Raw genomic sequence first — 13,292 nt, 5'->3', positions numbered from 1 at the left:
CGTACATATGTACATATATTTATCAAAAAGTATTTAAATTGACCTTTTAAAAGATAAACATAAAAGTCAGTGAAACCGAGTAAACCGATATGAAATTATGAATCAGCCATCCGAAAGTTTCATCAAGATAATTACGACATTACTACAAATATATAAAATCAAAGCCATTAATTTAGTATTAAGTATTAATTAATATAAGATAAATATAATATGTAATGTTTAAATTATTAATTTTAATTGTTATTAAAATTAATAATTATAGTACATTAATTTAATGTTAATATAATTTTAATAACTATATTATATATTATATATTATATATATAAAATTTGTTTTTCAAAAAATAAAATTATTTATTACTTATAAATAAATATAGATATGAATATGAATATAAATATAATTATAAAATATAAATAAACTGTTTATAATATTAATTTAATCAAAAAGCAAAAACCACATGTGGGCCATTCCATCTTTCTTTGTACAACCTGGTTTGCATTCAAACCACTCCCCCATGTGGAAAAAACCACCAAATCCACTTTTTTCATTAAGATTCTTTCATTTTATTCTTGCACATTATCTTGTATCCAATCATTTCCCACTGTCATCATTCCATTCCGCCGGAAAACCTCACTTTCCGGTCACTTTTTTACTCACATTAACGCGTGTAAGTATCCACAGATTACAATTACAATCAAGAAACTTGAGTAAATCTATAAATCCCGAATCTTGTTTTGATAAATCTTGATTATGTCTTCTCCACCGCCGGTGACATCTCCGGCACCCACAACACCAGTTACCCCACCACCAGCTGGCACCACTTCACCACCACCCGCCGCCGCGGCAGCCCCACCACCCACCACCCCTTCTTCTCCCCCTCCGGCAGCTTCTTCACCACCAGCCCCTATTTCACCTACAGCTTCTCCGCCACCGCCTGACACTCCATCTCCGGCAATCTCACCGCCTGCGCCACCTACATCCGCCGCCCCACCTCCGTCCACCACATCTCCACCGTCTCCACCGGCGCCACCCACTTCAAGAAATAGTCCACCGTCTCCTCAGGGAAGATCTCCGCCATCTCCGCCGGCGCCTAGGGGCGGTTCCACCAGCCCTCCGACGACATCGTCGTCGGATAATAATAGTTCTTCCTGGATTTCAACTGGTGTTGTAGTTGGGATTGCAATTGGTGGGGTTTTGATACTTGTTGTATTTACCATATTGTTTCTTTGTTGTAAAAAGAAGAGAAAGAGAAGTGCAGCCCCTGCTGGTTACTATGTTCCACCACCACCTAAAGGTCGGAACTTTATTCATAAATTTATGTTCTTGAATATATAAATTATATTCTAATATTGTATATACATTTTTTTTTAATTTCTTGAAATATTGCTCATACCCATATCGTTAATTTTATTGTAGTTGTCTAATTTTAATATATGAAGTGTCATCAGTATACAGTATTTTATGTATCCATGTTTTCATATCAGGGTCATCTTTTTCCAAGATCTTGTTTATACATAGATCAAAATTTCAGATAAAGTTGTGTAATTTCATTCTTATAACAAGTTTAATATACCGAAATTTGAAGAATTTGGTATTGGGTGTATGCAGTTGATTCTTATGGAGGTCCACCTCAACAATGGCAACAAAATGCACCACCACCTACTGATCATCTTGTAACAATACCCCCAATGACAGCTAGACCACCACATTCACCTGTCCATGTTCCAGCTCAGCCTCCACAACCACCGGCATTTATAAGCAGCAGTGGTGGTTCTGGGTCGAATTATTCGGGCGGGTCGACTCCACTTCCTCCACCGTCTCCTGGTATGTCACTAGGGTTTTCGAAGAGCACGTTCACTTACGAGGAATTATCAATGGCCACAGATGGATTTTCAGAAGCTAATCTTCTGGGGCAAGGCGGGTTTGGGTATGTGCATAGAGGTGTGCTTCCGAATGGTAAAGAAGTGGCGGTTAAGCAGTTGAAAATAGGTAGTGGACAGGGTGAACGTGAATTTCAGGCTGAAGTTGAAATAATTAGTCGCGTTCATCATAAACATCTTGTGTCTTTGGTTGGATATTGCATGACCGGAGCTCAAAGATTGCTTGTTTATGAGTTTGTTCCAAATAACACAATGGAGTTCCACTTACATGGTAAGTTTCTCATAGTTGAAATAATGGATTATAAATTAGTATTAAATACTAAGGTTGGAGTATATTTGGTGTTTTGTCGATTTTCGATGATTATCTTTTGTGATTGATCAAGGATTTTCGACCAGAGTAGTAGAGCACGCACTAATGCTTTTATAGTTTTTACACTACCAATCGTTACCAAACTCATTTCATCATAATCTATTGGGTGTAACCAAAGATGGCAATTTCTATCCATTTATGACTGTTTATACGGGTTGTGGTGCTTGTCAAAATTGTCAAATGATTTTTTATAGCTAAAAGGGGAACGTGGCAAATGGGGTGTACGAGTTAAACGGGTCGACGGCATAAGTGTCTATTTTATGTGAATACAATACAACCTCCTAATTGTTTTATATGTTTGTAAAAGATAGATTAGTATTGTAAAATATTGTTTTGTACTCATAGTTAATTCCTTGTTTATTATCTAAAAGTGGAAAATGGTGTTGGGTGCAAATTCAAGATGTGTTAAAAAAACCTGTTTCAACTCGATCATGTTTTGACCCGTTACTCGATACACCCAACCCAACCCACCCACCCATCTTGCAAATTGCATTCTTAGTCGTAACCATGATGAATTGACAGTTTGACACCCAAGATTCGGGTACATTATACTTACATTTTTTTTATCTGAATCACAACTGTAATTTGGTTGGATATTTAACAGTCAAATTATATGATAATTTCAGGAAAGAATCGCCCTGTAATGGAATTCCCTTCAAGATTGCGAATTGCACTTGGAGCTGCGAAAGGACTAGCTTATCTCCATGAGGACTGTAAGTTTATTCATATTCAAATGTAAAAGACAATTTTATGGCCATATATTAGTCCTTAAACGTACTTTTTGTTGGCAGGCCATCCTAAGATTATTCATCGTGACATTAAAGCTGCTAATATTCTTCTTGATTTCAATTTTGAAGCAAAGGTAACCTATTATTATTATTGTTATCATCCTTATAGTTTTATTCACACAATTTTAAAATGTGGTTGCCTCTTTAAAATTGCATTTACGTCTCATTCTTGCAGGTTGCCGATTTTGGGCTTGCCAAAATTACTTCTGATGTTGCTACCCACGTTTCAACCCGAGTGATGGGAACTTTTGGGTAAACATAAATTTCTGAGTTCCATATTGTAGTTGCAGTTTTGACCCATTTACTTATGAATGGGTCGTTTCGGGTTACCTTTTATCTCTCAAAATGTTTTTGTTAATTTGTTAAATGCTTAAAACCTTCTAAATCACTTTCAAATAAGTCATTGTTTGATAACGTTTTTGACTTTAATTTGACGTGTATAGGTACCTAGCTCCAGAGTATGCTGCCTCTGGAAAACTGACAGATAAATCTGATGTTTTCTCCTTCGGGGTCATGCTTTTGGAACTGATCACCGGACGCAGACCCGTTGATTCAGCTCAGACGTTTATGGACGATAGTTTAGTAGATTGGGTAAGTTCACTTTCCTACAAACCTTTTTTCATTCAAAAACTTTCAACTTCTTCCCCGGGATTTTGTGGATTCTGTCCTAGCCTATGGAGAAAGTTAGACAACAATCCATCAAATTACAATTGCAAAACGTGTATAAAAATCACAAAATATCTTTTCGGGTTGTATGCAAAGCACAAGCTACACTGATTTATTTGACTGGTATTTTCAGCTATAACGCGTTTGATTGTTTGTTTGAAATTTGTGGATATTGCTAAGAATGGTATTTATCCACAACTCGAACCAGATTCATTGGTTGGTTATATGCGAACATAAGTATACAGACCTATCAAGATATTCAGACATTGTAGACTTAGTGAGCATGATCTGGAAGAAAAGCTTTTAACTTTTTTGGGGAACACATGGTTTTGTGTATGCTTTCAATGCTATATGTAGTTGGCAAAATGGGTCGAAACATATTCCGATCAAAACATGCAATTCTTGTGGCATATTGGATTAAAAATGCTAACTTTTTGTTGGGAACATATGATTTGTATTGCTGTTGTTGGCAAAAAGGGTTGAAAAGTCAAAACATGTAATTTTAGTGCATATTTTTAGTTTAAAAAGACTAACTTTTTATTGGGGAACATGTGATTTTGTATTGCTGTAGTTGGCAAAAAGGGTTTAAACGAGTTCAGGTATGGGTAACTTTTGTGGGCTTTATGTCTTAACATCATACAAATCTACAGGCAAGGCCTTTGCTGACCCGTGCAATCGATGATGGAAACTTCGACGCTATAGCCGATTCACGTCTACACAAAGAATACAACCACAACGAAATGGCCCGTATGGTTTCTTGTGCCGCGGCCTGTGTTCGTCACTCAGCCCGTCGCAGGCCCAGGATGAGCCAGGTGGTTCGAGCATTGGAAGGAGACGTCTCACTCTCTGACCTAAATGAAGGGATCCGACCTGGACACAGCTCAGCATTCGGGTCCCACGGAAGCTCAGACTATGACACAATGCAGTACAATGATGACATGGTTAAGTTCAGGAAAATGGCTTTAGGAGGTACACAAGAGTATGCGGGTAGTGAATATAGCCGACCCACGAGTGAATACGGGTTGTATCCATCCGGATCCAGTGATGCAGGGGGAGATACTCGTGAAATGGAAATGGGTAAGTATAAAAGAGACGGGCCGAGTTATAGTGAAGGATTTTGATGGTTAAAGCAGATGGTGTATAAATATATTCTTGCTAATTCTTGACTATATTATTATTATATTCTTTGTATATTACAGTGAAGTTTTGTGACATGGGGCATCTTTTGCTGAACTTTTTTTAACTAGTTGATTTGTTGCGAGTTTGATTGTATTTAATTATACTGTGATATTTATTGTTTTATTTTCTATTTATATTTATACAACAGAAATTATGGTATTTGAAGATTTGTAGGAGGGTTTTTACAACGAAAAGTGTATAATTATAATAATGAGTTTCTTGACACTTATAATTATAATGAGTTTCCTGATTTCCTCTTTCTCGACCTAGAACGACTTTTCGTCCTCTCGTTCCATTAAGGCTATTCGGGTTTCTAAAGTGCAAGACAAACTCCTTAAGCCGATTACTAAGGACAAGAAGGCTTGTCAAGGTGGAGCGCTTCCGTAACTACATGGATAACTTGTTTGGAGGGGGCGTATGTAGGTGCAAGCTCGTAGAGTTACGAGACACCACGAGTCTGAAATTTTTTATTAGAAATCACTTTTCAAATTGTATGAGATATCGTTAAATATAATTATATGATCTTATATATTCTTAATCACTATACTCTTCAAATTGTATATGATAATACTATTTGTATCTATCAAACCTCATATATTTTTAGATTTTTTTCGGGTAACAAATAACAACCACTAGGGAGCATTCAAATATAACTTGTAGTAAAAAAAAAATTCGATGCCGCTTTAAGTTTTGTTTTTAAAATTGCCACTGGTCAGGTTTATAGACGGGTTTGTTTGTTTCGTTCTTTCTCCTTTCAGTATATATTTATTTATGGTGTGTTTTTTTGTGTTTGTTTAGATTCTCTCGTGCTTTTTCTTTATGTTTTGTTAGTTGGTATTTGGTTTGCGCTTTTATTGTTTCGGTTTAGACTATGTTTTTTGCAACAATTTTAGCGTGATAACTCAAATCTTTGATAAATTACATGATGCATCGGTGTACGATCAAGCCTTAAAATTAGTACTCCGTATCATACATACCGAATCTTATAATAGAAGTAGTAAATTTTTTTGATAAAATAAATAATCCGTCGGGGTATGAATAAAACGAGATCAAGAATCATCGTTCCGTCAAAATCTTTCCTTTTTACTGATTATCAGTTTGCGTGCGGCCTACGACGTAGCCCCGAACCACAGTAAACTTAAATAAATTACTGAGTACACCCTTTTGCAAGAAACCATTTGCGCCCACCGTCATTATAAATAAACAAGATCTTCATATACAAAACCCCCAAAACAAGATCAAGTCAATTAAACTCCATACAACCTTTTACAAGAAAAAAATGTCTTCTGTTTTTTCACAAATTGCCCGTGCTCCTGAAGATCCTATCTTAGGGGTATCTATCATCTTTTTTTTTTTTTTTTTTTTTTTTTTTGGTGATCAAAGGGTTTTACAGTCTAATGATTAATTACACAAACCCAATTTTTCTTGTTAATAATTTATGTTTTTGGGATTTAATCCATTAATCTGAGTGATCAAGTTAGCATTTGTGATTTAGTGTTCTTTTAGTGATCAAAGTTGAAATGTTTACCTATTAATTTTAGTGCTCATCTATTACGGAGTATATTAAGATTTTATGTTTATTTATTAATCAAGATGGAATTTTTACACAAGCCCAGTCTTTGGTTTTTCAATCTTTGTGAATATTATAATAGTAATTTCATCACTTAACATGAGATTTAGTACACTGATCAATTGTTTAATCTATATTGAGATTTAGTGTATCTGTCATGATCAAGTAATAATTTTGTCACTAATTGAAACTAAGCCAGATTTAGTGGATAATGTTTTCATACCCAATTTTTTCTTATAGTGATCATGTTGATATTTTGACACAAACCCCTATTTTGGGTTTTGATATTTGTCTATATGATGATATCATGATAGTAATATGCTAATAAAATTATATATTTTTAATGTTTAAGATTTAAAGTTAGGTATTTAGGGGTTTATTAAGGTCTATGCAAGATCATGAATGAAACTGACTTGATGATAAGTGCCTCTGGTTTTTGTTTTCTTGTGTGAAATACTCAAGTTTTTGTCTTGTTATGATGAAACAAAAAACAGGTTACTGTTGCTTATAACAAAGATTCGGACCCATCAAAGTTAAATTTGGGTGTAGGTGCTTATCGAACTGAGGTAAATTTTATGGCTATTTTGTTAACCATTATAACTAAGGGCTGTCATTATTATTATTTAATATTTGAATAATTCGTTAAAAATGCTTGTTGCCATTGATAGGAAGGAAAACCTCTGGTTCTCAATGTTGTTAGACAAGCAGAACAAAAGCTCGTTAATGACCCGTTAAGTATCTTGTGCTTATAACCCAAGTTTAGTACATATTTATTTATTGATCTTCAATGTTCAATCTTTATTTATTACTTTTACGTGTATTAGGTCTCGTGTTAAGGAGTATCTTCCCATTGTTGGACTTGCAGATTTTAATAAGTGTAGTGCCAAGCTCATTTTTGGTGCTGATAGGTAACTATCTTCAAAACATAGTACTTCATGTTACTAAAACTATTTTTTAAGTTTAAATACACCATTTAAGCTAATAATCTTTTATCTGTTTATTTATTTATTTTATTTTTGCGTCGACAAATAGCCCTGCGATTCAAGAGAATCGAGTCGTTACAGTGCAGTGCTTGTCTGGTACTGGCTCACTGAGGGTTGGTGGAGAGTTTCTTGCAAAGCATTATTTTGAAGTAAGAAAATGAAATCTTTAATCACATTTTTCCTCAATAATAACGTAGATCTTAATATATAATTTGTTGGTTGATCTGATTAATCGCTTTTTTAAATTGATCAGAAAACAGTATACATTCCGTCCCCGACATGGGGAAACCATACAAAAATCTTTACTTTAGCAGGATTGACAGTGAAGACATACCGTTACTATGACCCTGCAACACGTGGGCTTGACTTCCAAGGTAATGGGTCAAAAAGAAAAAAGGTATATGGGTTGGGTTACAGGTCAAAACATATTAATTATACATGGGTCGGGGTGACTTAAACGCTTCTTTTCCGTTTAATTTTGTAATGTTTCGTAATGAATCAATATGTTGATTATAATTTGAACGGTTAGGAGGTATTATACATATAAATTTTTACTTTGGTTGACTTTTAACCTGTTCAACCATCATGACTGGCTTCTATTTAGCTTCATACGTTTCTTTCTTTTTTTCTTCTTAATTTACTCGTATCTCATGTTGTATGGATTATACTATAAATAAATAGTTTGACAGTTCCACTTATAAGTTACAATAGTGACTTGTGAGTTCATGTTTTTAATATAGATTAGAATTAGATTAGATATTAGAAATCTTGTTTAAGCATTGTACATCAAAGTATATTCAACTCCTAAACGAATAATTTAGGGTTTTTCAAGATATAACATCTAATTCTAATGCTAAAACGTAAATATTTATACAATCAGGCCTTTTGGAAGATTTGGGTAATGCACCATCAGGAGCGATAGTTCTTCTTCACGCATGTGCTCACAACCCGACAGGTGTTGATCCAACCATTGAGCAATGGGAGGAGATCAGAAAGTTAATGAGATCAAAAGGGTTGTTACCCTTTTTTGACAGTGCGTATCAGGTAAAAATCTGAATCTTTTGATTTTTTACCCTAAATAATCAGGACTCCGTATGTTGTGAAGCAGTAAAAGGTTAATAATTTTGTTTGTTGGTTTTAGGGTTTTGCCAGTGGGAGCCTAGATGCAGATGCACAGTCTGTTCGTATGTTTGTTGCTGATGGTGGTGAATGCTTTGCAGCTCAGAGTTATGCTAAAAATATGGGACTTTATGCTGAACGTGTTGGAGCCCTTAGCATTGTGAGTCTCAATTAATTTTTCGTTAAACCAATCATTGCAATTCGACTTATTAAATATGATTAATATTACTATCTATATTACAAAATTATAATCATAATCAATTTAAACAATACACTTAAATGATGTTCGATTCAACAGGTTTGCAAAGAAGCTGATGTTGCAAGCAGGGTAGAGAGCCAACTTAAACTCGTAATTAGGCCAATGTATTCGAATCCACCTCTTCATGGTGCATCCATCGTGGCAACTATACTTAAGGACAGGTGTTTTATCTCTTTAAATTTGTAAAAAAAATTGCTAAATATTTTATTATAATTTTTTTGTAACTCGTTAAAACTCTGTGTATTTCTATATAGTAACTTATACAATGAGTGGACTCTTGAGCTGAAAGCAATGGCTGATCGCATTATCAGTATGCGCAAACAGTTATTGGAGGCCCTACAAGCAAAAGGTGAGTTTCGTATCTTTTGTTAATTATATTATATTTATATTTATATCATTTTAGTTTAGTACTCTGTCCTGTTATGTTGCTAAATTTGGTGCGGTTTAAATGGATGCAGGAACACCTGGTGATTGGACCCACATTATTAAGCAGATCGGAATGTTCACGTTTACAGGACTGAATGCTGAACAAGTTGCTTTTATGACTAAAGAATATCATATCTACATGACTTCTGATGGGTAAGCATACATACATGACATAATAAATGAATAAGCTTGCATCATTCTTAAGGGTGGCAAAACAGGCTGTTCGGGCAGGCTGAGTCAAAACGAGGAATGGGTCAGTTGAGGTTGGTTGACCCTGAACACTGTTTATCCAAAACTTGTACATTTTTTACAAACGAGTGTTTAGCCTGTTGCATGTCATTTGTTTCACTCCAGTTCCTTGGGTTGGGTTTTTGTGAGTTCAGTCCTTTGACCCAGATTTGCATTTGACTCCCAGTCTTTCATCCATTATGACATGACCAAAGTAGTGACTGGGACCAAATAAATTGATGTACTTAGTGCATTGAAAATTTGTGCCTAGGGCTAAGATGATTTTTAGAGGTTTAGATAAGGCATATATGAAATTTATCTTCCTTTTTATACCCTTCTGCCTTATTAGAGAAAATTATGAACAAACTGACCCTTTTAATTAGTAAATGAGTCAAATATTGACCCTTCTAATCCTTCATTTTGTTTACTTAAAAAGTTCTGTTTCATCATTTATGCAGGAGAATCAGCATGGCTGGTCTCAGTTCGAAGACCATTCCTCATCTTGCGAATGCTATGCATGCTGCTGTTACCCGCATGGCGTAAACCAACTACTTCATATTTCTTGTTCGGCACCGTATTTTGCTTTCTTTAAAACGGCATGTTTAACGCCTATTGTGGAGCTTAGTTCACACTTCACATTACATAAATGAGCTCACTTGGTTTGCTTAAAACTTTATATGATTCACTATTGTTGTTTTTACAATGATCCATTAGTAAGAATGGGTGCATATTTACACTGCTAACTCTAGTTTAAATCTAGACTAATGACGCGTTGTTGGGCTTCTTAGTTTATAAGCCTCTAACTTTTCCATATATGAATTCTTTGTTCTTGCCAATATCTTTGCTGATTTGCTCTGATACTTTTCGGTTTCGGTGTCATCTGATTTAGGCGTAGCGTTGCTGTTTGTGGTTGAACCTTCTTGTTCGACACTCCACCCCATAAAATCTGATAATGTCATCGATGTAGGTGATTCTGAAGGAGGTTGACCTTGATTTTGACCCAATGTTTGACCATTAGATTCATTCGAGGGTCCTCGGGATGCTTTTAATGATGGATCTTGTGCCACATTATCTGCGTAGAGTACATCCTCAATGCGGTTCATCACCGCACTTGCTAAACTCTCCAACACTCGTGAATAGCTCTCCAAGATTGCGTGACCAACATCCTGCAAGTTTAGCCTTTTTAGTTTAGGTGGCAAATTGGGTGGGTCTGATAAGTTGGATAATGGTCAAGGAAGTCTTGTTGGAACACTTGATTCTTTTTTTTCTTTACATGTTGGAATTTTATAACTAAGGGTTGTCGTTAAGGTGCAAAAAAGACTTGTACTTTCTAATAATCGTCATGTGAGTCAACACTAACCATTTTATACCACACAATTATGCACCTTAACGACAGTCCTAAGGTTGTCGTTAGAAAGATCAATTTATAAGTTTTTAGGTAAAAAGATTCACTTTAGGAACATTTGACCCATTGACCTGCTTGGACCATTTTTCCTCTTATGCCTTCGATAGCTTATTTTCCATTTTACCAAATTTTTGACCCGTTTGAGAAGAATGCAACCATTTATAAGTAAATGGGTCGAAAAGGCCACAGTGACTTTTACTAGCTGAACATACTTTATTGTACTCTATTTTGCTGATTTCGAGTGATGATTGAGGAAGTCCCGGGAATCGCTGTTTCAACAGGAGTAATATTGTTTCGGCTCTCTCTTCAAACAGCTCTCGTTTCTCTAAACTTATCGATGTACTCCAAGAAGATTTCGAGTCCTTTTGATGCATCTTCCTTTTCCATATAACTATAGAAGCTTCAATCTTGTTTTTAAGATCAAGAACATTCAACTCCGATGAAAGATCCATGGTTGATAGAAACTGCCCTGGGTCAAAAAACTCGACTGTAATATTCTTGTAGATCGCATCTCCAAGACTTTCTCTACCGTTCTGTCAATTTTAACAAATTTTAACATTGACCCGTTTACAAAAATGGGTTGAAATTGCTACCTAACAACGTTACCTTAGGAAGAGTATCAATATAGTTCTCGGGTATCTCCATTTCTGCAAGTATCTCTGCGTTGATGGCCATGGAAGCTTTTAAAACTTGGTTAACGCAATCTTTTTGATATTGCATCCATTTTCTTGATTCTTCAGAAAGACCTTCGGGTGGAACTTTGACTGTTGGTAGCCACCATTTATCCATTCTTTGAACTCCTTTTTCGGATTCATCTGCATCTTTAGATACATACCAGAACTGATTTTGATTTCTGAAATTGTCTAGGCAACCCTGCATCATCATTATATTTATATTGTTATCCTCTTAATCTCAACTATATAATAAAGATGTAATCTTTTTCATAAAAAAAAAAAAAAAAAAAAAATGATATGGGAATTGAAGCGTTACAATGAGCATCGCATCTAACTTCTTTAGAGCAGGGATGTTCATCCTGAGATCACCTCTTTGTTTCGTCATCATAACCTGTGTGCAGTTTTAAGGTTATCGTGTGTGGTAATCATGCTATAAATCTTAATAAAACTTTCATTATAGTATGAAGTTAGGTTATGCTTATGTTGCTTCAAGTTCTCATATCTATATATTCATATCACAAGTTGTAATTGTTAAAAAAAAAAATGACTTCTTTAAATATAAATAAGTTAAGTATGTAGTATTTTGCTTAATTCAGAAAATCATCCAAACATTATAAATAGATTATTGCTAGTTCGAACGACAGTATGACAATAATCTAGATAATCAGTTTCAGAGTGTAAACAAGATAGATAAAACTTTAAAAAACTCGTACCTCCATATTTGCTCCGTCTTTAGATGTTTGTTGAGAAGGGACAAATTCGACGATATAATCAGTCACGGATAGAAGCCAACCAACTTCTCTTCTCCATCTCTTTTTTCTATCTTCCGCCATTGGAGCAAGTTTATGTTGTTCTCCAAATGCAGAAGCTGCAAATATAAAAGAAAAACCATAATAGACGAACACAAATCGATATGTATGCAAACTTTTTAAGACAAAAGGAAGATTATAATTATAATTAGGATTAGGATTAAAATTTACCTGCAAGATTTGTAATGGCATTGGATAAAGCCAAAGCTGATGAAACCCCTTTTCCACCACCTGACATATCTTCTCCCAAAAGAAGTTTAGCAAACCTTTCTTTCATTTGTTCCATTTCTATACACACAAACAAATATTTGTTTAAAATTAGGAGCATTGAAACATGAATATGATGAAAAACATACCGGCACGTTTTCTTTTTGCCTTTGAAACCGGATCGTTGCCATCTATTATAGCTTCTTGTTCATCTGTTGATGTCATCTTTATAAATGTTGAATGATTCTTATGGTTTCTGCATTTGCAACATAAAAATGTAGGAAACTATTATATGAGGAAAAAAAGTTTAGAATCAATGAAAGAGGAAAATAAATAAGATAAGAAAAGAGTCAACTTTCTTACACCCAATTGAGAGGTTAAAAGAATTTGGTTGACAATTAATAATAATTTTATGAGAAATTTGGTTGAAAACTTTCTCTTGTTTCTGTTTCCATTGTTGTTGGTGCCTATGACCCTTAGAACGTGGGGTGCATGTTTTTTTTCTTCTATATATTGAGCAGAATCTTAAACTAGCGGGGCGAAAAAAGTTCCATATATAAATCTAAAGGGGTTTAAAATGTACACCAAAAATTCTTGAACCGTTGATTGAAGAAGTTTTCGTTACTTTTTTTTTTTTCCGTAAGAAAGGATTACATTTTTAATTGAAAGTGATAACTACTGGAAGAAGTTATTTAAGGGTGTGTTTGGGTGACGAGCTTGTTGGAGCTT

The 13,292-nt window shown here is 34.8% G+C and overlaps 3 protein-coding genes across 3 annotated transcripts; 2 read left to right on the top strand and 1 right to left on the bottom strand.

The window, feature by feature from the left end:
- The first annotated feature begins 541 nt into the window (after positions 1-541).
- Positions 542-4,965, top strand: LOC139871615 (proline-rich receptor-like protein kinase PERK15). The gene is made up of 7 exons (XM_071859333.1): positions 542-1,294; positions 1,609-2,151; positions 2,877-2,963; positions 3,042-3,112; positions 3,214-3,290; positions 3,482-3,629; positions 4,355-4,965. The coding sequence occupies exons 1-7, from the start codon at positions 751-753 to the stop codon at positions 4,823-4,825; spliced, it is 1,941 nt and encodes a 646-aa protein (XP_071715434.1). The 5' UTR covers positions 542-750; the 3' UTR covers positions 4,826-4,965.
- Positions 4,966-6,062: 1,097 nt separating this feature from the next.
- On the top strand, positions 6,063-10,270 carry LOC139871617 (aspartate aminotransferase, cytoplasmic). Its single transcript, XM_071859335.1, has 12 exons — positions 6,063-6,216; positions 6,948-7,019; positions 7,122-7,183; positions 7,278-7,361; positions 7,486-7,585; positions 7,690-7,810; positions 8,317-8,480; positions 8,578-8,715; positions 8,854-8,975; positions 9,069-9,163; positions 9,273-9,393; positions 9,927-10,270. Exons 1-12 carry the CDS (start codon positions 6,163-6,165, stop codon positions 10,009-10,011), a joined length of 1,218 nt encoding a protein of 405 aa, XP_071715436.1. The 5' UTR covers positions 6,063-6,162; the 3' UTR covers positions 10,012-10,270.
- LOC139871616 (rho guanine nucleotide exchange factor 8-like) lies at positions 10,165-12,803 on the bottom strand. Its single transcript, XM_071859334.1, has 7 exons — positions 12,713-12,803; positions 12,528-12,644; positions 12,261-12,415; positions 11,864-11,938; positions 11,480-11,746; positions 11,086-11,406; positions 10,165-10,634 (listed from the first exon to the last, which is right to left on the bottom strand). The coding sequence occupies exons 1-7, from the start codon at positions 12,786-12,788 to the stop codon at positions 10,230-10,232; spliced, it is 1,416 nt and encodes a 471-aa protein (XP_071715435.1). The 5' UTR covers positions 12,789-12,803; the 3' UTR covers positions 10,165-10,229.
- Between the last annotated feature and the right edge of the window lie 489 nt (positions 12,804-13,292).

The sequence above is a fragment of the Rutidosis leptorrhynchoides genome, chromosome 10 (genome assembly GCF_046630445.1).
Source record: "Rutidosis leptorrhynchoides isolate AG116_Rl617_1_P2 chromosome 10, CSIRO_AGI_Rlap_v1, whole genome shotgun sequence".
NCBI lineage: Eukaryota > Viridiplantae > Streptophyta > Magnoliopsida > Asterales > Asteraceae > Rutidosis > Rutidosis leptorrhynchoides.
This window is presented reverse-complemented; position numbering and strand designations above follow the sequence as displayed.

Excerpts from the sequence above, each read along its gene's own strand:
- LOC139871615 (XM_071859333.1), top strand. The coding sequence starts at position 751 with ATGTCTTCTCCACCGCCGGTGACATCTCCGGCACCCACAACACCAGTT. Across the intron at positions 2,152-2,876 it reads AATGGAGTTCCACTTACATG|GAAAGAATCGCCCTGTAATG; the intron begins GTAAGTTTCTCA and ends TGATAATTTCAG. Across the intron at positions 3,113-3,213 it reads ATTTCAATTTTGAAGCAAAG|GTTGCCGATTTTGGGCTTGC; the intron begins GTAACCTATTAT and ends TCATTCTTGCAG.
- LOC139871616 (XM_071859334.1), bottom strand. The coding sequence starts at position 12,788 with ATGACATCAACAGATGAACAAGAAGCTATAATAGATGGCAACGATCCG. Across the intron at positions 12,416-12,527 it reads TGCCATTACAAATCTTGCAG|CTTCTGCATTTGGAGAACAA; the intron begins GTAAATTTTAAT and ends TTATATTTGCAG. Across the intron at positions 11,747-11,863 it reads AGTTAGATGCGATGCTCATT|GGTTGCCTAGACAATTTCAG; the intron begins GTAACGCTTCAA and ends ATGATGATGCAG.
- LOC139871617 (XM_071859335.1), top strand. The coding sequence starts at position 6,163 with ATGTCTTCTGTTTTTTCACAAATTGCCCGTGCTCCTGAAGATCCTATC. Across the intron at positions 8,481-8,577 it reads TTTTTGACAGTGCGTATCAG|GGTTTTGCCAGTGGGAGCCT; the intron begins GTAAAAATCTGA and ends TGTTGGTTTTAG. Across the intron at positions 8,716-8,853 it reads GTGTTGGAGCCCTTAGCATT|GTTTGCAAAGAAGCTGATGT; the intron begins GTGAGTCTCAAT and ends TCGATTCAACAG.